Genomic DNA, 23,502 nt, shown 5'->3' with positions numbered 1-23,502 from the left:
GTTGATGGAAATGAGAAATTTATATTAGGATTTCAATTTCAATTTCAGAATTTTCGTTCAGCATGCTTTTTCATCACCTACTTAATACGATCAACCATCTAAAAAATGTACCATGTTGCTAAAGTTTAACAAGGAATAAATTGAAAAAAACTACAATCATCAGAAAAATGTACCACTATGCTACAGTTTAACAAGGGGTAATTTGTCAAAATTAGAAATTTAGAGGGACAAGTTGTCAAGAAAAGTTCATAATGCAAATGTGTAAAATGCCCCAACTTGTACTTTGCATTTTTTCTATTAATTTTTGAAAAATTTTAAAGATCACTTTTGACTGATTTAGTTATTTCTATGGGATTCAGTTAGTCTTTTCAACCTTGTGTAAAGATAACTAATTAACCGTCTTAAACATAAGGGGCCTTGACTTGGGGATGCCCTTACCATTGAAGCAACATTGGTCATAACCACTATTATTTACAGAAATTTGCAAGATTGTCTTTGAGCAATATTTGTAAAAGAACTTGATCACCTATCCCTTTTTTTTTATTTTTTTATTTTTTACAAGAATCACACCCCCCACCAGTCCAACGGCTGTGAGCCTCGCACAGTAGAGTAGACGTGTATTGCAGATGACACAGATCGACATGTTAAATCAGGAGGCTATCCAGAAAACACATATATATACATCCCATATACTATTTCCGCTTTCCGTCTGGTTTTACAATCCTGGTAGTACTCTTTGAAGCCTTCTTGGCCCTAGCCACTTCCGAGCATGAAACTCGATTCATCCAGACGTCACTGTCGTATATCACCCACGTAAGAATGGTTCTTCGCTACATTCGAGTGTGTGGAGCACAAAATTTGCATTTCGTACAGAGCGAATGGAGAAAAATCCTCAGCTCAAATCAAAACCAGCATCCGCATTTATAGCGTACAGAAGTTTCTTTTCCAGCTGCTCTTTGCTGCATGCATAAATAAATAAATAAGTAAACATGTCACGTGGAGGTGAAACAATGTTGAGAAGAAAATTTTAAAAAGGTAACAAAGTGCCGAAAATGTTCGATCAAAGCAGAATTGAGACAAATAAAGAGGAAAAGAAAGTTGTTTGCAGCGAAAAACTTGTAAAGGCACATTCGCCCTTTCAAACTATATATAACAGACTCGGTACCCAACTAAAAAGGTGTTTTACAAAACAAGACCATGAAAGACTGTTAGGATTCCTCCGGTTTTGGCCAAATACTCGAAGTTGTAGGCAAGAATTATCGAGAACAATTGAATAATAGCCAGAAAAATGGTCCGGCTCCTTTGATCGAATCAACTAGGAAAATTAACAATTCTGGAAACAATACTGGAAATGAAGATGGAGGAGAGTTCGAGGACTCCTCCAGACCTCCACTGACTCAATTCTCTTCTAGACCTCCACTGACTCAATTCTCTTCTAAATTCTCAATGCCCCCTTTCCCCATAAGAAAATCCCTTACATATCCCATAACAGAATCCTAACGAACTACCCTCCTTTTATCGATTACCCAACCTCCCCACTTGCCCTGGCTCTCTGCTAACCAATTCCCCAACCTGCCCTCAGCGGATATTACATGGCCAAGGTATTCAACCTGCTTCTGGCCAAAAACGCACTTTTTATAGTTGGCAAATAACTCTTCCCGTTGGAGGGCTGTGAGGACTTGCCTCAGATGGACACAGTGATATTCCCAAGATTTGCTGTAAACCAGAATATCATCAAAAAACAAGACAAATTTCCGAAGGTAAGGGCGGAATACCGAATTCATTAACGACTGGAATGTGGCCGGTGCATTTGTAAGGCCAAAGGGTATTACGAGAAACTCATAAGCCCTTCATGAGTTCGGAATGATGACTACACGTCACACTCGCGCACCCGTATTTGGTGATACCCAGCCTTCAAGTCCAACTTAGAAAAGACCCTGGCCCCATGTAGCTCATCTAATAGCTCATCGATGATCAGAATCGGAAAATAGTCCGGAACCGTGAGCTGGTTTAATGCCCGGTAATCAACACAAAACCGCCAACTCCCATCCTTTTTGACCAAGAGAACCAGGCTGGCATAAGGGCTACTATTAGGTCTGATGATGCCCGAAGCCAACATGTCCGAAACTAACTTCTCTATCTCCCCCTTTTGTATCTGCGGGTATCTATACGGCCTAATATTGGGAGGGGTAGCACCCTCCCGTAAGATTATCCAGTGATCTCTCGCCCGGCGCGGTGGTAGCCCGTTTGGGGTATCAAAGACTGTGTGGAATTGTTGGATAATCTCTTCAAACACTGATGGCAGGAACTGTGTTTCCAATTCTGATTTTCCCTCCTCGACTGAACACAATTCCAAAAGTACACCTACTTCCTTTGCATGACAAAAACGAGTCAAGGAGCGTAAACTTACTGGCGAGTAGCTGAGAGAGGGATCCCCAGTCCAATGAACCCAATCGGTTTCCCTTCTAGAATTTCATGGTAAACTTTGCCCAATCAGCTCGCACCTCACCCAGAATTCTGAGCCACGTAACCTCCAGCACTACATCAATGCTTCCCAATTCAAAAGGGAAAAAATCCTCGACTACCCAATGCCCTTGTATAAAGTACCCGCACCCCTCGGCAAACCCCGCTCTGTTTAAAACTCATTCCATTGCCCACTTGGATTTTATGCCGTGCAGACAAGTCCATGGGTAGTGCCAGTATCCGCATCAACTGCGCCGAGATGAAGCTATGAGATGCCCCACTATCCACAAGCACAATTACTTCTCTATCGCCGATGGATCCCCACAGCTTCATGGTTTTCGCGGAAGCAAATCCCCGTAGTGAATTTAGTGATAAATCCACGTTTTCTTCGGTGAGATGTGCATGCCCGGCCGCCACTTCTTCTGTCTCTTCCCGGGAGTCCTCCTCTTTGTCGGTGTCCTCCCCGGTGATAAGGAGGACTTGGAGCTGTCGGAGCTTGCAGCGGTGCCCCAGGCCGAACTTCTCATCGCACCTGAAAACAACCTGCGCGCACGTTTCTGTTGGATCTCCTCATACAAAAGCCGTCGAAAAGCAGACCCGCCGCCCCCAGGAGCGTCTCGGTGTCTCTGCGCTGGCGTGGAATCTCGCGGCACTTGGGATTCAAGGGAGCCCTCGGGGAACTCAGAAAAATTAGGGCTGATGTTAAAACCTAGTTTACCCATATACTCAACACGGTTGCTCCGACCCGCTCGGACCCTCCGTACCGGATCCACCGCCTCAAGCCTATCCTCCACTTGTTGGGCTAAGTCCATGGTCTCAGTCAAATTATTGGGCCTGTGCATCTTAACTTCAGCCCGAATGTCCTCCCTCAGCCCATTAAGAAAAGCACTCTTGAATACCTTCTCGGCAATCCCGCTCAAGGAAGCTGCTAATGACTCAAACATTTCTCGGTACTCTGCCACCGACCCCCTTTACCGAAGATCCATCAACCTCTCTGTGGGATCTCCCTCCTGCAACTGACTGAACCGTTGGAGTAGGGCCGCCCGTAACTCATGCCAATCTTCAAATGGTTCCTACAAGTCCAGCCATTGATACCAACTCAGAGCTCTCCCTTCCGTGCATACGGAGGCGGCCAACACCTTTTCGTCCTCATCAATGTCGTTGACGGCAAAATATCGCTCGGCTCGAAAAACCCACCCATGCGGGTCTTCTCCGTGAAACAACGGCAGTTCCAGCTTCTTACCCCAATGTTCCCCTCGGTTTCGTGCTCTCTCCGGCGACCGATAACGGTGGTGTCCGTTCCTTCCTCTTGTCGGTTCCCTCCACGGCGGACTATGCTCGCCCTGTGCTAGTCGAGCGGCCTCTCTCCTCGGAGGTGTCTGATCATTCCGTCCTCGCAGTTGTGTCCATCCTATGGTCGTCTTGGTGGCGATTGATTGATGCGCGCTTGCCTCACCATGAGTTCCTCCAACCTCATGATTGAGCCCTGAATCCCGTCGATCTTGGCTCCCATCACGACTACCTCTCCCTGGACTTCTCCGAATTTTTGCCCCCATGGAGTCCACGTCCCCTTGAAGTCGAGGCACAGGGCCACCATGTCTCCAAAGGACTGCAAGGAATCCTGAAACCCGTTCAATCTTCTCTCCAGCAACGTCAATCGGTCCGGTTGGTTCGCCATGGATCGCCGATCTGATACCAAACTGTTAGGATTCCTCCGGTTTTGGCCAAATACTCGAAGTTGTAGGCAAGAATTATCGAGATTTTATTGAATCAACTAGGAAAATTAACAATTCCAGAAACAATACTGGAAATGAAGATGGAGGAGAGTTCGAGAACTCCTCCAGACCTCCACTGACTCAATTCTCTACTAAATTCTAATCTCCCACGTAACTAACTCTTTTCCCCATAACAAAATCCCTTACAAAATATCCCATAATAGAATCCTAACGAACTACCCTCCTTTTATCGATTACCCAACCTCCCCACTTGCCCTGGCTCTCCAATTCCCCAACCTGCCCTTGCCCATCCTTCTTCCTTCTTCTTGCATATACAAACTTAAGGGTTGGAGGTCTAACAAAGATTCAATATCCATTCAAGAGATTGAATGCCAGAACAAAGTCCATTAAATATCAAGTCTACTATTTCTCGTATAAATTTTCAGAAGTTCTTCTCTCCCTCCCACCCCCGAAGCAAGGACGGAGACAAACCTTCTATACGGTGGAAGCTTCAGAAGATTCATACAAGTAGCTGATGTTGGTAACCGGTCAAGAGCTTCTTCAGAAGCACTGCCAGCAGCCCTGCAGGAATAAGGTAAAGAAATACAAGGTCAAGTAATGCAGAAGGGAAAAACCATAAGAGCAGGATATACCGTACTTCCCATTTTGCCAACAGGAAAAAGTAATAATAATAGTTAATAATAATAATAATAATCATATAATGATGAAATAAACTTTATAAAACTGTGTGTGTGTGAGGTAATTACCTCTGTATGCAAAATAATGGCTCAAGGTATCTGAATCCCAGCAGTGGTCCTCGAGAACAACCAGTCACGAACCTGGATAAAGCATGGTCTAGTCATATCCTTTCTATTGATCATTATGTTCAAATCCAACTAAATACAAGCAATATGAGGTAGCAAACACAAATAGAGACAGTTACAAGAAATATATCATAATTCCATAACTCACTTGAGAAATTTCTTCTGATCTTCCAAAGAGAAGTTTTTAAGAACTTCCCATAACATCTCAATGACATAGTGCTCCTGCAAAGAAATAATGGACAATAAATTAATTGGGTTTCAGTTGCAAAAATGCAAATGGAACATAAATATTATCAGACACTACCCGGAAAAAGGCCACTTTCACCATAATTGTAGTCAGAGCAAGATGCAGAGTACCAAGCAATAAGAAAAGTAAATTTGCAAATAAAATTGATTTCCATTAAAAAATCCATAGCCAGGATGCATGCTGGAAAAATCTATGCAGAGAAGGGTGCAAGGTTTATGGTCTATTTTGCTCCTTTCTTATAAGCAAATGCCGTGAAATTTAAAATCCTACATAGTTTGCAAAGAATATGTAATAAAACTAGAAAAGATTATGCATACATTCGTCTCATGCAGAGCATGGATCCAAACAATCCAAAACAAAAGGAAGAAAAAAACATACACTATGATAGCCACCAGCATAGTTGGTATTTACTCGTAAATCATCAACATCCAAGCTGGCAAGTGAACCTGATATCAGAAGCTGTAAAAGAGAAACAAGGAAATACGGTTCAGTTAACAACAACAACAACAACAACAAGCCTTAATCCCAACTTAATTGGGGCCCGCTATATGGATTTCACTTTTCCACACGGCTCTGTTCGAAATTATACTTTCCTAAAGGCCTAGATCTAGAATGTCTTTCCTAACGATTTCGGTCCACGTAATTCTTAGTCTACCCCTCCCTCTCCTAGTATTAGGTATAAGAATGTCCTCCCAAGCACGGACTGGTGCTTCTAGCGGTCTACGTTGGACATGCCCGAACCACCTCAAGCGGCCTTCGCGCACCTTATCTTCTATTGGTGCTACACCTACTTTACTACGGATAACCTCATTCTTTATTCGATCCATTCTCGTCTGGCCACTCATCCATCTTAACATACGCATTTCTGCCACACTCATCTTAGATATATGTTGTCTCTTAATGGCCCAACATTTACTACCATATAACATAGCTGGGCGGATTACAGTCCTATAGAACTTTAATTTCAACTTAATAAGCATCTTGGCATCACATAAAACTCCCGTAGCATTCTTCCACTTAACCCACCCTGCCTTAATCCTATGTTGAATATTCTCTTCTATATCTCCTTCGTACTGCACTATAGACCCAAGGTACTTAACTTCCTAGAAGCCCCAATCTCCACACCATCTAAAGAAATTCCATCACTCTGATTACTTGAGTTATTAAACCTACAGTGCATGTATTCAGTTAAGTTTAAAAAAAAAAAAGAAAAAGAAAACCGTAATCAGAAATTTTAACAGTTTATTAACCATGCAGGTAGCCAAAGATAATTGATGGCAGATGCATACACATATACCAAGGGAAAGAAAGAATAAAATAAAATAAAATAAGCCGCATGTATGGATTGCAAGGGGCAAAAACAAAGCAATCGAGCGTTGGCGCCTGCTAGTTTGAACTTAGAATTGATGATAAAACCATTCTGCTTTCGTTTAAGATGAACCAAGAAGATGCTATTCACGGCCAAAAAAGAGGATCGTGTTAAATGCTACTATTAAATTAAAGGTATTCATTCAAACGAATCTCAAGCAATTGATAGTTCGTTTCATCTGCTGCAATATGATACTGTACAAGAGAAGAGAGATTTTTGTAAGACTGGTGGCTATTTAATTATAAATCCACTAGTCGGTGAACTTTACTAGTCACTACCATGTACTGTAATGACGTACACAAAATAAAAGACCAAATTGGACGTATAAAAAAGGTGGACAAAAAAATTATAGGAACTGATATCATATCAATTTATGATACATAGATCTAACAGCATCTGACTTTCCATGCAAAAATCCAGTTGTTATAACACTTGCTAAACAGAATTTGGAACATTCATAAATGGGCCAGTATACCTGCAGTTCATGCTCGTTAAACATATCAATCCACTCTTTCTGTATAAGCTGCTGAAACCCCCTCAAGAAATGAGAACTTTGTTGACGTATCTGAAAGAGATTTTTTCATTGTGTCATGATAATACCGTGGAGAAAAAAAGAGACCTAGCACGCAATACAAAAGAACTCGAACATGGAAGGCTGTATGACCTGGAAATTCAACCGGTGATTAGCGACAAGATGTATAAATGTAATAACATTCTCATTAGTGACACGCAAGTTCTTGCCCCCTGGAAGTAGCTCTTCTTCTGTTTGCTCTCCATATTCATTATTTACGATGACGAAGTACAGTTCTAAGTCTGAAATGTCCCCCTTGTAATGCTGTAGATTATAGGAAATGGGAAAATGCGAGATTGTCAGAATAAAGAAAACCACCAAGGGTTTATATTTATTAGCAACTGGAAAAAAAAATAATAATAAAAAAAACAGTTCTAATGTAAGAAGAAATAAAATATCCAATACCATATCTTAGAGAAAAACATGAGAAAAAATATTTAAGTAGCCCATAAGGTAAAATGATAAAAATTCAAAAAAGAGAGAAAACTAAGGCGAAAGAATAAATATTTTTTTTTTAATTTTTAAAAACAAGTGTTGGAGAAAAAGCAATGGATCTTCCTATATGCCAAGGCTTATAATAACCTCCACCAGTTGTCTTACCGATTAAAGAAATTATTTCACACTTCGCATCTTTATAAACGACTTAGACTCATTAGAAATCATTTATTCCTCAAATATTAATTTGGTTTCCATTAATGATAGCACAACAAAATTATCTGAGATTAAGCAATGTTAAAACCAAGGTTTTCCGCTTCTACACCGTGCAATTGCATACCTTCAAGAATATAAGGTGGCGATACAGTTCTGGGTCTAAGGAAGGCAAATCATTTAAGTAGTTGTACCTGAAGAACAAATTAAATATACGTGCCAATTTTAGGATTTTGACAAAAGACTATAGACATGGCAAAAGTACATACAACACGACTATTGAATTTTCCCGGAACTGCTTTAGCTCGCTTTGAAACATGACATGTCATGGTCTGATTGCAATAAGAAACCGATTATAAGTAGTTAAGTACCAACAGTGGAGAGTAGAAATCTTCTCAAAGACTTACTTCTGTTTTAATTTGCTTAAAAAGAATGTTGCAAATGGTATATCAACGAGAATCCCTTCAAACATTGCCTACAAAAAAAAAAAAAAAAAAAAAAAAAAAAAAAAAAAAAAAAAAACAAGAGGAGGAACAATATGAAGCACCAGCATAATATACTGATATGAAATTAGCAGATGAGTGAACGAATTAACTGAATTCAATATATACTCAAATAGGCCCATGAACCAAATTAGTTGAGAAACAAATATTATGAGTCCTATTGTTCTAACGACATTAAGGCTTCTGCTTTGGATAGTCATTGTAGTCGACTTTTTTTAAGGTAAAATGATAGATATCAATTTATTATTACTCGCTGAATAAAAATGTTAAATGACTTGATCCGCGTAAACCATGTGGATTATGAAGAAACTAACAGCAGGTAGATGATCTCCAAGCTTTAAATCACTAGCTAAGAGCTAAGTGATATCCATTGGCAACAAAAGGCATGGAAAAATCAAGAAAACAGAGAAATCGGAGGTCTTGAGTGTACCTTTGCAAGAAGGATTCCAAGAAAATGGAAAAATTGGAGATGCTGTTCATGTATCATTCCTGATCCAGGATTAGGGTAAAGCAGGTGATCAGCTGTTTCCTGCATATAAACAAAGTGAAGTTAACAAGTAATAAGGTCAAAACCTACTTCTCTTCACTTTTCCTCGTGATTCCCAGTCACTCTTTCCCCTTGGAATAGATAAATTCCATGGTAGCACATAATCTTCAAATTGTAAGACAGATTCTTTTGCTTCAAGCAAATCTTGACAAAGCAACAATGACCCAAAGTTTAGTCTATCACAATTGGAAGGTCAAATTGCTTATAGGTTATATTCCAGACTGTTATTTTATACATTTCTATTGTGATTCCCATGTGAATATAGCCTCTGCATAGTTAGCAGCTATATTCTGTTTTGCGCAAAAAAGGTGCCTAGTTAGTACATTTAGTCTCTTCCACAAAGTACAATCTGCAAAACCAACCTTAAAGAGCCCGTACTGCACATCAAAGGCTGCTCGAGTAATGTTTTCCATGAAATCTTTGAAAATCCCCCCGCCATCAATGCCAGCCTCCTCGACTCCAAATTCATTAACAAATGTTACGCGTATCTGCCAAAAAAAAATTCAAAATTCACCAGAGAAAGGAACCTAATGCATTACATATTTATACAAGCGAGAAGAAAATACCGGTCCACGAAGATCCTCCTCAGATAAAGCACTCATCTGATTGTAAGCGTCTTCCAGAATGCGATCGCGTCGTATTCTAAATCGGTTTCTGGTATAAACAGCATGAGAACCGTGCTTTTGCCTTACTGCTGCCAATTGTGACTGGAAAATGCATTTTCATACACATTACTAGGAATGCAATTGAAAAGTAGTGAGAAGTAATTTGAAGACGTTGGTGCATTGACAAGGTGCATCTGGTTGTAAGCTCAAAGTAGCAACTATTAAAACTCTCAAGTCCTTAAAATACAGGTAAACAACTCACGGTGAATATTTTAACTCTGCTTGTAAATGGTACAAGGAAGGGAGCTTGCTTCAATATGTCATTTGCTCGGGTATTTTCTATAACAGCCTGGGTCAAAAATGTAACAGTATATAAACAATACACATCTAGCAGCATTTTAGTCATGTGAAGCCAAAATGCAAATAAAATAAGTTACCTGAGAAATAAAGAACTCATTGACACCATCAGCATGAAAGTCACTTGGAGGAGCAAACTGCCTCCTATTGTTCCAATCTTGCAACTATATTAAAAGTTAAAAAAAAAAAAAAATTAAAAGGGATAGTTGCAAGCACAGCCTTGAGGTAATTTCGCACCTAACTCCACCTTGAGGTGTAGAGTTCAAATCCCCCCGCCCAAGTTCAAAAATAAATAAATAAATTTAAAAGAAAGAAACTGGAGAACAATATCCATCATGCATCATAAGATGGAGAAATATCTTCCCATATCCATCATGCATCATAAGATGGAGAAATATCTTCCTCATATAAAGGGATTAAAATATGTGATCCCATTAAGTAGAATTCATCACAAACAACGGAAATACTAAACAAATGGAAGTTTGTATTTACCTGAGAGAGGAGCTCAGAGGCAACAACACTAACCCTGTGTTGAAGGACTTCCACGGTGTGTCCCTTAGTGTTGGCGTTGGTACCAAATTTCACAGTATTTGAAGTTGTAGGATTCACCCATAGAAGCTGCCATAAGGCCTGCATTGAAGAGTAGATGCACACTTTACTTTTTTTATAAGAAAACTTTTTCATTGATGGTATAGTCAAGTACAAAGGAAAGAGGATGAGAAATCCTCAATGAACATAAATATGCACACATCATAACAATATTGATTAGTGTTCTCGAATTGTCTACAACCAAGTGTAACAAAAATATGTATTAACCACTGTAGCTCACAATAACTACACAGAATCTGGTTCAATGACTATGCTACATTTTAAGAAATGTGATGGGATTTGGGTTAGTTTTTGGTTAGCTGAGTTTTGTTAGCCAAGCACAAGTGGTTTAGGATTTAGTTAGACAATTATTCAGTGAAGATCTTGTGCTAACGTGTTGGTTGATGTATATGCAGACTAGTTAGAAGCAATTAAAGTTCATTAATAGTGGGAAAGGAATTAGTTAACAGAGAATGAGTAAGAAAATATTCAGCTAAGCTAAAAGAGGGAGGGAGGGAGAGAGAGAGAGAGAGAGAGACAAGTCTCTCAACTTCTTGTCAAGATTTGTATTCACTATTTACTCTTTATTTTTTCTGATTCAAAAAGAAGCTCTCTTCTGCTAATCTTCTTCTATTTTCTATATTCTTTGCAGAACTAGGATTCCTATCAAAATCCTACCATCAGGAAAATGACACCCATAATAGCTCTTTTCTGCATGCCCTTTTTTTCCCTGGCAGTAAAGCTGGAGCTTATCCACTAAAATTACCTGTCTTAGTATAATAATCAGGCATCTGATATCCTCCAGCGAAAGTGGCTTTTCTTGTTCATAGAACTCCTCGTTATCAACAATCATAAGCATATGCCTGATCAACCAAAGAAAGGATAAAAAAGAATCATGTCTATTTCTATCAACCTCAACATAGCAAAAGAAATAATTCATTACAATATCAGGAGGAAATAATTGACAGACGTTCCACATGCCCAAAAGGATAGCATACTATTATAAAATAAATTTGGACTAAAGATAAGTGGAATTACTTGTACACGGGACAAAAAACTGCCAGAGGAAACAACCAACCAGGCGCATCTCCTGACAATAGATATGAGAATTGAAGAGACAAGGATGTCCACTTCTGTTTCTCATGGCACCGCTTCATAAAATTCCAGAGCACTGGAACAAGTTCAGTTCTGTAAGCTAGTACAGTCATGATTCTTTCAAGAGGTAAAGAGTTGAAGGTGACATGCAGAAAAGCACAAGCTGCACCAACTGCTGCAACCTCTCTGTCGTCTGGATCATTATGTAAATAGTTGACACTTGAAATTCCTCCAAATAGAACATTTGTCTGTATAAATTCCCATGCAATAAAATTAAATAAAATAAAATCATTATTTCACTAGTTTTTTTTTAAAACCGTTAATTCAGTGTAAGGAAAAAAGACTGCTATATTGATGGGAAATGTGACGAGAATCGTGAAGCGGTGTCATACTAGTTGTAGAAGAAAGCGTGGATCTATAGCATCACAAATCTGTTGCTCCAAATCCCTATTCAAAACTATTTCCACTAATTCATCACCTACACCAGCATCATCATCAACCTGCATGGAACCTATAGCCAAACAAGTGAATCTTGATAAACCATTCATAGGATATATAAATTTGAAGTGCAGAAGTTAGAAAGCCGAACATAAAGGAAGAGACTCTTTTTATGTTACACATATACATGTGAACGTGTGTATGTGTGTGTGACAAGTATAGTAGTAGTAGTAGGATTTAGAGGAAACCATACTTTCTTTAGTTTCTCTATTTGAAGATTTCATGGAAGGGAGAACTTCCAACAAGAACGTTGCAACAGCAGCAAGGTCTACAGCCTGCTCAGATTAAAGAAAAGTCAAAAATTAAAATTAAAAAGAAAATAATAATAGCTGCCTTCAAAAGGACAAGAATTTAAAAATAAAAAATAAGATTAAAAAGATTAAACAACAACAACAACTTCGATACAATGAACAAGTTCTTGAGAAATCGTTGTCACACCCCAAATACTTTTCTTACGGAAAATAAATCATTTTGTATTTTAAAGAAAATTATTTTCAGAAAAAACGTTTCACCAATGCCAAAGAATATATATTACAATCTAAAACTTAAGCGCGACATTATATCCATAAACAACAAAGTTTACAGGGGAGAAGTCGCAACAAATTAAATGCAGCTCTAGTCAGTTAAAACTGCAACATCCAAAGGTTTAGACGTATATTTCTTCAACACCGAAAAAATATAGCCTAATGGCTAATCTCTTCAAAAGAAACAATATAGAGAGAACACATAACAGTGCTGTTCAAAGAAAAAAAATATCTACTTCTACCATAGTGCTAGATGGAATTTGGAGAATAATAACAGAACTAAAATCTGTAAGAACTCCCCACCATATCAAAGGAGAAATCAGGCAGAGATAAAGCAACTCCTGCAGATTCTAATATATTTCCAAGGAGACAACCATAACCAGGAAACTCGTTTGATATATCATTAGGAAGCACATTAGCATCATTCTGAATACAGCAGGCCATCAGATGAAGGTAAGCTTCGAACAGCCCCTTAGATGCAAAAACCTATATGGCAGATTATGGGGAACAGGTTACTTCTTACAGTTACAGTAATTGTTATGGGGAGACGGAGAGAGAGAGAGAGAGAGAAAAGAAAAGAATAAAGAATAGAACGTTTAGCATTGTTGCACTTCATGCCACCCTCATCGAACTTGTTAACATAAGCAACACTATTATGAATTCATCATCAAATCTACCTCTTTCAGATATGGGAAAAGCTGCCACAAGAAAGGAATGGTAAGAATTTGAGATGAGAAACTCCACTGTGAATCAATATTTGGGCAAATACAGGGTTTGAAGCTGGTGTGAGAAATCATGAAGACAAGCACACGTTCCAATGAAGACACTTTTCCACTGCAAGTATAAGAGTTGATATTCTCCTGCTGAAAAACCCAGAGAATATAAGTGAGTATCAATATAGCACGCTACAGAGCAATCACTATCTCTTTTACACCCTGCAGTTTAAATGGGAGCAATATCTTTTAAATCTCATGCACTTGAATTCAAAGTTTGGAAAATTCTCAAATCACCAAGAAAGGATGATTGAAAACCAAAAGGACAGAATATATGGGAAAGAAAAATGCAATGACCAAAGCATATTAGACCCGGAGAAGAAACAAACTAAAACAGGCTGCCTTTATTCGGAAAAGCTGGAAACCAAAGATGCATTAGATACCTTTCCTGTTAGAACGATCTCTCTAAACAGGGAAAATGCCTTATTCTGCAACAGATAACCAACCGTCTTACAAACCCATGGAAGTTTTGGATTAATCAGAAGAACTACTGCTTCTAGCAACACCGTTGTAGATGTGCTTGGTTCTTCAGGTGTTGCAAAAAGTTGATTCTTCATTTGATTTCTGTGCAGGATAAAGAAAATACACAACTTTTGCATCAAAACCAAAATATCAACAATTCATAAGAAAATGTCGACAATGGAATTCCATATGCCTGTCCTTGATCAATGTTCAACACTCATCAGACGTTAGAGACTAAGACCCATAAACGCCAGCAATTATCCATCCAAAAAAAGGCAACCAAGCCAGGGGCACATAACTACATGCATAAACAACACCATCTGATCCAAACCCAATATATAGCTTAAAAAAGTGTCCGTGCAACCAACCTGTTTTGGTGTATAGCCTTGAGACAAATGTGTGCAAGTTGCTTTACTCTGTAATCCACTAAAGCATGGTTGTATAAGTAATCCATGCCGGCAAAAAGGCCCACAATATTGCCTGGGTCACAAAACATCCAATACCAAAAGGAAAATAATGTCAACACCATATATATACACCATGATACAGTAACCTACCAACTAAAGTTTGATACATTACACACACACGTGTGTGTGTAATGTATGCATGTATAATATAATACGCATGTGTATGTGTGTGTGAAACAATTAGTCGAATACTTGAAAGGAAATCCAGAATAAAATATATATATATATATATATATATATATATATACCACTGTCTTGGGCAAATTGCTGAAGCAATCGGCATGTCTCCACAAGGGTAGAAATATCACCAGCATTTCGAGCGTCAAAGAAATAAAGTAACTCGCGCAAAAATTCTGAGCGCACACCAAAACAGTTCCTAAAGCACAGTGAGAATCATCAAATGAGTTAGATTATCAGACAGAAAAAAGAAAATCCTTGCAGAGAAATGACAATGCATTGATTCGAGGAAAAGCGTCGACGACATAAATTTTTAAAAACTATATACAATAAAAGAAAACCAAGTGTCAAAAAGGAGTTATTGTTTCCTAGAACTTGACAAAGTATTTATCTTTTCTTATAAACATAAACAAAGGATCTAGCAGAGTTATCTCTCCCACATAAAATAACGATCCAAAATAACAATTCATGATTCAAGAAAAAGTATCAACAAAATGAAAAATGGGAAAGGGAAAACCTACTTACTATTACCAAAAAAAAAATAATACCAAGACTCAAAAGGGTGTTTCATTCCAGAGAACTGCAACGTACTTATCTGTGCTTATATTCATATAAAATAAGTAGTAATCCAAAAAAGTTATCCGTCTACATAAAATAAGGATCCAAAAGGGCATTTAACAACAACGAAATTCAAGAAAAACCGAAAACAAAATGAAAAATTCGAAATCCCATTTAAGATTACAAACCAAAAGTCAGAAGGGTGCTTCATTTCAGAAAACTGGAAATTATTTATCTATGACTATAAACACAAAACAAGGATCCAAAAGAATTACCTGTCCACATTTTGGCAAAGCGTCCCATACTTTCCATAGAACTCTTGTCGCACCCTGGAACGTTCAGCTGCCACAACCTTTCTCCCTCTGAAGCATTTCTGTAGCTAGTAATAAGTCAAAACAAAAAAAAAAAAAAAAAAAAAAAAAAAAAAAAAAAAAAAACGGCCATTGCAATCAATTAATCGCATTGTTAACACCTCCAATTTCAATCTTCTTCACAGCATCCGCAAAATCAATTATTTCCTCAAGAAAAACAAAAAATAACGCCTAAAATTGCTTAGAACGATCAAGAAAATAGGGAATGCGTATAAAAAAGATAACCTGAATTTTGATTCCGGCTAAGTTCTGCTGGCGCAGCCATAACCGGCGGTTCCGCTCTAACCTGGTCTGCTCGAGAAGCTTCTGGCGGTCCCTCTCCTTGGTGCTCCGGCCTCCCAAGTCGACTCGCTTCCGGTTCGATGGATCGCCGGAGAAGAACATCCTTCCTTCCGAGTAAACTCAGCCAATCACAATCCCTAACAATACACAAATATATATATATACGTATACAGTCGGAGGCAAATTTTGGAATCTCAACTTGGCTTGCGAATGATTAGCGAGGCAATTAAGCAATGGAGTGTGCCCTAAGTATTCTGTTTGGACGCAGAGAAAATTAGGGAAGAAAATAGAGAGAGAAAGAGAAAGAGAGAGAGATTGGGGAAGTTTCTAATTTTCTGCTCGTCTCGCTTTTCTTATATTTTTCTTTTCTTTTAAGGTGGACTGTGAATGAATGAAAATGCTTGCTTTGGAAAAATGCGTGTAATTATTTATGTAATCATCAAATGAAAAATGATAGCTCTTGCTCGTGCAGAGGGAGAAAGAGAGAGAGAGAAGGAAACGTTTCGTGTGTAATCAGTGCTCTGACGAGACGGGAATAATCGAATTGGGGTGGCTCTTATCGCGCGAAACAGTGGTAGAAACGTTTCGTTTCTGTAAAATCAACGTCATTTTGGTCAACTCAATGGTGATATTTTATATAATATAATATAGTCCTAAATATGAAAAATAAATTGGCTTTTAATGCAAGAAAAAAAAAGAAAATAAATAAAGTGAGGTCGAGCTTTATATTCGATTAATCAATATATTGAATTTGGCATATAATATATAGTCCTAAATATGAAAAATAAATTGGTTTTTAATGCAAGAAAGAAAAAGAAAATAAATAAAGTGAGGTCGAGCTTTATATTCGATTAATCAATATATTGAATTTGGCGAGATGGACCCTTATATATCATTTTTAGAACGTAGAATTAAGTGTAGAATTATTGTTAAATTATACTTGTAATTAAAAAAATTAACTTTCTTACTAAATTTTAATCAATTTATAGACGACCTCATTTGCGTACCAAAGTTTTCAGTTTGCACTTAATTGTTACTTAAATTTAACACTTCCAAGTAAACTATGTAGCAAAACACAATCATGCTAACAGAAATAATAATGATTGTAAAAATGGATAGTGTGAAGAAACTATTACAGATAACAATCATGTCGTTTTTGTTGAAAAGTAAACGTCATTTTCAATTTGGGAACGCAGTATATCCTTCAACGATATGTCGTATAGACCTATCTGCTTAATAATTAAAAGCACATGCTTAATAATTATGCCTGCTACATTCAAAACAAGAAGCGACGTGTTATTCGTATTAATCGCGGATATATATGACAAGTATAACGTAATTAGAATTATGTTATTAGAATTATTTTTAATTTACGTGTATTATTTATGAAAAAAATACTATAATGAACCATTAATTATGATTCAAATCATAATTTAAATCCTCAATAAAGTATGATGACTGGACATATTTTTTTACTTAACTCAAATCACAACTCAAACTTTTTACTACAGTATTTTCTCTTATAAAAATTTAAATTTAACTCTTTTATTACAACTCATAAAAATTTAAATTTAACTCTTTTACTACAATATTTTTTCTCACATACTAAATTCAAGTTCATAACTCAAGTTTTTGAGAAAAGAACATTTGTCCATTTGTGATTTGGGTATGGAATCACGGTTACGTCACGTGCCTAGAAGCGATTTGTGCGTCATTTACGTTGCAAAGAAAAACGACAATACATTTTGCCGGTTAGTTTTTGCAAGGAGATCAGATTTGAGTCATCGACTGTACCACGTGAATAGACAGTATAACATGATAGGACATTTTTTTGTGAATGTTCTTTTTTTCTTTTTGGTACCTAAAAATCCTCGAGCTTATTTTATAAGCTCAAGTTGGAAACCAGAACCTTTCATGAAACCCTACAATTTTTCAAAAGCAGAAAACTATTGGGTGGATTTAAAATTAGTTCCAAAATGATTCTGTTTTTTATATGAAACTGAAAATGAAAACATTTTGAATCTCAGACAGAAATCGTTTCTGAAAATGCGTTTGATAATTTTATTAAAATATTTCTTTTAGTATAAGAAAAAACTGAAATTTCGTTTAGTTATACAATTTTTATTTTTAATTTAAGAGCACTTCGTTAGTTCATTTAAGCCCACACCTATTTACCAAAAAAAAAGACATCCACCCAAAACTGAAAATGAAAAACGACTTAAATTTATTTTTAATTTTTAAGTCATTTTACACTAAACTAAAAACCGTTTTTGTTTTCATTTTTTTCACTTTTTTCCTCCAAACGCATTTTTCTTCTTAATTTCTACTTTTTTATCACGAAAAACGTGAAAAACAAAAACGGAACTGATACCAAACACGCTCATGGTGTTTATCATATAGGTACCTATGAAGTGATTCGAACCCTAAACCTTGTGGGATCAAACCAAAACATGACCATTCCCACCAACACCTCATGGGGCGTTTGGTATGCAAGAATCAGTAGAAATCATATTCTTAGGAAAGTGATAGAATGTAATATGACTCCTAAGAATAATACATTACTGTTAGAAGAAGAAGAAGTGATGGAAAGTAATATGATTCCTAAGAATAATACATTACTGTGAGGAGAAGAAGAAGAAGAAGAAGAAGAATAAGAATATAATAATATTAATATTACCATGATTTGAATCCCATGATAATCACTTTCTTAGGAATCTAAAAATTAATAATAATATTAATATTACCATGATTTGAATCTCATGATAATCACTTTCCTGAGAATCTAAAAATTATAATTCTTGTACCAAACATGGTAATATTGCAGATTCTCATTCTCATCCTTAAGATTACTGCATACCAAACGCCCCATGGATAATTTTTGCAAATGTTCCTTTTCATGCCATATTCAATGCAAGGTATAATTTTTGAACCATTACTATAACGTTCCAGCTTCCAATCCAATCCGGTCCAACAAACAAAAGTTTTATAACCAAAATCGAAATATCAAACAAAAATTACTTGTAAACTAACTAAACCAAGTAGAAATGTCTCTCTCTCTCTCCCTGTCCCATATGATCATCATAATATTAATTCATAACAAAAAACAAACTTGAGAATAGAGTAAGTAAATTAATTACTTAATCTCAAACTTGAGAATAGAGTAAGTAAATTAATTAATTACTTAATCTCCTTTTCTCCTAAAGGAGCAGCCTTCAGTAAGTCTAGCACGCCCACCTGTTGGCTGGCACAATACTGTCTGGCAGTTCCCACACACCACCACTGTTTGCGAGTGGCTAAATACTGTTGTTCTGCATCCCCAAAATACAATCATCACAAATTTAATAATAATAATAAAACAAACAAACAAATCCAAGCAATGGGAGTGTTTTATAAGTTCAAACTATGTTCAAACTTTTTCTTAGAGTATTTTCCCTCACAAAATTTAAGGGTTGTTCTTTTAGAGTGTAATTGAATGTAATTTTTGAGTTGAATTTGAGTTATAACTTGAGTTGAAGTTAGAACTTGAATAAAGTTGAGTAAAATTGAATAAAATTGAAACTTAAAAAAACGTGAACTTGAATAAAGTTGAAACTTAAGTTGTCTTTTTTTGAGTTTTTTAGACAAAAGAACATGCCCTTAAACTTTTATTCAAACTTATGAACCAAACGAGCTCAGTACATACTTACAGCAGGTTCGCTAAAATCACTATGAAATTAGCAAAATGACCTTTTTTTTAACCATAAAAAATGGTCATTCCCAAAGAGTCAATTGTAAAAGCAACTTAATAAGAAAGTTTTATTGGCAAAATAAATTTTAATTTTTTTTTATCATTTTGCAAGATGTACCACTTTTTAATTAAAAAACAAACTGGGTAGCTGTTCTATATAAAACTAAAAGGCTATTTCCCTAACTTCACTTTGTTAGATAGTCATTTTATCAAATTTCTCATTGCGAAGTCGAATGTTATTGTTCTCTGAAAAGAGCTCATTGGCGGGTATCAATTTCATTCTTTGCTTTCTTTTTTTCTTCCTCTTCTTTACATTTAGACTTTTTTTGCCAACAAAACAAAAATTTTAGCAAATAAGCAAGCAAATAGATCAGCAAAAAGACCAAAAATTTTCAAACTTACATGTTGAAACAGCCCTGGCACTTCACATCCTTCATAAAAGAATTAAAAAATAAATAAAAAGTAATGTCAGGATTTAGTAAATTAATGATTAATAATCACAATAAAAGGCAAATTAATGATTAATTAGTGGTAAATTACCATGAAGAATGAATTGGGGGATTGAACGAGGCGCTTGAGCTTGTGCTTCTTCTTCTCAAGCTCCGCCGGCGGGTTCAGAAGATCAATGTCGTTTTGGAGAACCTTAAAATTCCAAAAAAAAAAAATTTGAAGGACAACAAACAGACAAAAAACAAAGTTTGTCTAATGATGTTTTTGCTTTGCGAATCTTTTAAGTTGTTATAAACAGACCAAAAACAAAGGAAAAATGTTGGATCGAAAGAGAAGAGTTTTGGAGTTACCATGTCGGAAGCTGGAATGAGAAACCCTAAGAAGCTCTGTAGCAGACACCAGAGAAGAGAAGTGATGAATATATATACCAACGGAAGCTGCCTTATTATGGGATGATGCTTGGTTTTAGATCTGGGCCCTGTATTTTTTGCAAGCCCAATATGAGGGCTTTTATTCAATCAATATATATATATATATATATATGTATATATATTGAGGAATTTTATTCAATAATTTTAGATTGTTTAAGAAGAACTGTTGTAGATTAAAAAAAATGACTGAGATAGAAAAATTTTCTGAGATTATTTTTAGTAGTCAAGTTTTTGGTATAATAATACAAGCAATGATGGAAGTGTATGGATGTCTTGTGATTTTTCTTACTATCCAAAAATTATTTGTAAAAAACAAGATTACTTTAAGAAAAGAAAAAAAAAAGTAAGCTCAATTGCAACGAACGACATGAAATAGACAACAAGCTAAAAAACGCCATCAGCACGAAACCACAATACATTTTGATAAACGATATGAGAAATAAAATGATATTATGCTACAAACCACTCGAAAGAAAAACGACAACAAAAAAAACCCAGAAACCACTCAAGAAAAAAACAACAAAAAGTCACAAAAGTATATATACTCAAACAACAACATAAAAATTACAAAATCGACGGCATAAAAACGACAACTTATCACCCAATAGACAACTTCAATGTAAAACGACGCCATATTAGAAACCACCATTTTACTTTAAAAAAAAAAAAAAAAAAAAAAAAAGAAAGAAAGAAACCCACTATTCTAAAAGAGTGACAACAAATTAAAACGTAGAAAACTACAAACGTCAACAAATTTGAGAAAAGGACAAATTACTCGAAACAACAATATACCACAAACGACTTCATTTACTAGTTTGACAGATAAGAGAGAAATTATTCTCAATCTAGCATAACGACTTCTCGCTGTGTGTCCAGTAGAATCTGAAGCATTGATATTGAAAGAAAGAAGTCCCTCAAGCGTGGCGGCAATCTGCCTTGGTGCCTCAAATAACACATAGAAACGACAATAAATCAAAACAACATAAAACTAAACTGGACTACCATTTTAAAAGGACAATAAAGTTATAACGCACAAAACTAAGGCCGTGTTTAGAATTGATCCCGTTTTTATTTTTCACATTTTTCAAGAAAGAAAAAATGAAAACGTTTTTAAACGGCGTTTGGCGCAATAAAGACAAAAAATAGAAATGAAAACGATTTTTTAGTTTAGTGTAAAATGAGAGAGAAATGAAAAACAACGGGTGCGTTTGGAATTGATTCCAAAATGATTTTATTTTCTGTATAAAAATGAAAATGAAAACGTTTTCATTTTCATTTTTATACAGAAAATAAAATCATTTTGGAATCAATTCCAAACGCACCCGTTGTTTTTCATTTCTCTCTCATTTTACACTAAACTAAAAAATCGTTTTCATTTCTATTTTTTGTCTTTATTGCGCCAAACGCCGTTTAAAAACGTTTTCATTTTTTCTTTCTCGAAAAATAGTCGGAGAAGAGTGGGGGGGGCTGCCGCCGCAAGCCCAATGCTCTCCGGTGCTCGGTGTCGTCGTTCTCCGAGCGGCACTATGCTGGCTCGCCGAAGTCAGACGACGTCGTGGAGCTCCCGCTTTTTCCCATCCCTCTTGTCCTCTTCCCCGGAGCGATCCTTCCATTGCAGATCTTCGAGTTTCAGTACCGGATGATGGGGCCGCCGCCACTGCTTCAGCGTCATCTACTCCGATGTCGTCTCCGGCACCGCTGACGTCGGCCGCGTCGGCGAGGTCGTCGAGCACACTTCTTCCTAATCTGCAAAGGCCAGGAAGAGGATACACGTTCATGTACGAGGTGGAGTCGAGGGTCTCTGGTGGGCTAAAGAGAGAAAAGGAAAACGAGGAGAAAATGAAAACAAGTTTTTTTTCGTTTTCAGATTTTCAGAAAACGACAAAAACAGTTTTGTTTTTGTTTTGTAAAATTTTTTACGCCAAACGCGTTTCTTATACACGTTTTCAGTTTTTAGCCTCGAAAAATGTGAAAAATGAAAACAGAAACAGAAATAAACAAGGCCGACTTTTAGTTGTTTTTTTTATTTTTTATTTTTCGTTTTCTCCTCTCTCGAGCAGAGAGAGAGAAAGAGAGACATTAATGGGTTTTTTTAAAACTAAAAATAATCTCTTGATAAAACTACTAAATGTATTTTTAAAAATGATTTCTGTCTGAAATTGAAAACGTTTTCATTTTTATTCTCATATAAAAAATAAAATTATTTTAGAATGAATTTCAAATGCGTTAAATTGTGACGAAAGAAGAAAGTGATGTTACTGAATAAAACGAGTTACTGACAGAAATAATAATGATCGTAAAAAAGAGTGTAAAGAATTTATTATGAATAACTATTGTCGTTTTGTTGAAAAGTAAACGTCGTTTTTAATTTATGAAGGCATTACCTCCTTCAACGACACGTCGTATGTCCATTTCAGGGAATAACATTTTACTTGAGAAGAATTAATAATAATAGTTAATAATTAAAAACATATGCAGAAATATCTTCAAAAGAAAAGGAACATGCACGACAAACAAAACAAATTATATCATCCACATCCAAGACAAGAAACGACGAGTTGTTCATATTAATCGCGGATATAACAAAGATGTCGTAAGTACTCAATAAAGCATAACGAGAGAGGAAAAAGATGACAAATGCTTTATTTATTGACAAAAGCTTAATGGGTAATTATGGCCGTCCGTTTCACTCGTTCAAATTTAAAATTTGAGTTAAAAAATAAATTTATAAGAGAGAAAATATTATAATAAAAAAATTAAATTTAAATTTTTATAAAAAAAAATATTATAATAAAAATGAATGGACCACGTCAATAAATGATATTTCATAAATCAAACAAGACAGACTGCATGTCATATTGATAAACTACATGTTGTTTTTTAATTACAATAATGACGTCTCGTGCGTGGTTAGTAAGGCAAACAATGTGATGTTTTATTTAATGATGATGCCATATTTTCGATGAACGCATGTTTATTAGTTGAGTAGCAAATGAAAATTGAAGAAAATTGATGAACTCAGCAATTAAATGTATTGTTTTAAATTTTTACTCTTTACTATTTACTTGTAATTAATACTTTTTTAGACTAATATAATATTTTAAATAAAGAGTATTAATCAAATGTAAAAAATAAAAATCCAAGACTCATGTATGATAAGCGGCATTTGTCTCTTTTGTCAGTGAATTGACATTTGTGATTCAGAAATGGGATGAAGGTTTTGTGCCTAGAAGCGACTTGTGTGACACTT

At 36.1% G+C, this 23,502-nt stretch overlaps 2 protein-coding genes across 3 annotated transcripts; both read right to left on the bottom strand.

Moving 5' to 3' along the window:
- Nucleotides 1-392: 392 nt before the first annotated feature.
- LOC21389423 (E3 ubiquitin-protein ligase UPL6) lies at nucleotides 393-15,970 on the bottom strand. 2 transcript variants are annotated; one of them, XM_024169792.1, is made up of 26 exons: nucleotides 15,588-15,970; nucleotides 15,267-15,364; nucleotides 14,505-14,632; nucleotides 14,158-14,269; nucleotides 13,711-13,891; nucleotides 13,232-13,414; nucleotides 12,858-13,040; nucleotides 12,224-12,305; nucleotides 11,925-12,043; nucleotides 11,476-11,780; nucleotides 11,204-11,300; nucleotides 10,342-10,479; nucleotides 9,930-10,013; nucleotides 9,755-9,841; nucleotides 9,454-9,594; nucleotides 9,250-9,375; nucleotides 8,771-8,869; nucleotides 8,245-8,312; nucleotides 7,965-8,031; nucleotides 7,283-7,453; nucleotides 7,094-7,183; nucleotides 5,628-5,708; nucleotides 5,151-5,224; nucleotides 4,946-5,017; nucleotides 4,671-4,760; nucleotides 393-959 (listed from the first exon to the last, which is right to left on the bottom strand). In XM_024169792.1, exons 1-26 carry the CDS (start codon nucleotides 15,744-15,746, stop codon nucleotides 893-895), a joined length of 3,102 nt encoding a protein of 1,033 aa, XP_024025560.1. In that variant the 5' UTR covers nucleotides 15,747-15,970; the 3' UTR covers nucleotides 393-892. The 2 variants fall into 2 exon arrangements, with proteins under 2 accessions (XP_024025560.1, XP_024025559.1); XM_024169791.1 differs by having other exon boundaries at nucleotides 13,232-13,417; nucleotides 15,588-15,969.
- A 2,583-nt stretch (nucleotides 15,971-18,553) lies between these two features.
- LOC21389422 (40S ribosomal protein S27-2) lies at nucleotides 18,554-20,296 on the bottom strand. The gene is made up of 4 exons (XM_024169798.1): nucleotides 20,172-20,296; nucleotides 19,912-20,013; nucleotides 19,774-19,802; nucleotides 18,554-18,952 (listed from the first exon to the last, which is right to left on the bottom strand). Exons 1-4 carry the CDS (start codon nucleotides 20,172-20,174, stop codon nucleotides 18,826-18,828), a joined length of 261 nt encoding a protein of 86 aa, XP_024025566.1. The 5' UTR covers nucleotides 20,175-20,296; the 3' UTR covers nucleotides 18,554-18,825.
- Between the last annotated feature and the right edge of the window lie 3,206 nt (nucleotides 20,297-23,502).

This window comes from Morus notabilis, unplaced genomic scaffold (assembly GCF_000414095.1).
Source record: "Morus notabilis unplaced genomic scaffold, ASM41409v2 Scaffold781, whole genome shotgun sequence".
Classification (NCBI taxonomy): domain Eukaryota; kingdom Viridiplantae; phylum Streptophyta; class Magnoliopsida; order Rosales; family Moraceae; genus Morus; species Morus notabilis.
This window is presented reverse-complemented; position numbering and strand designations above follow the sequence as displayed.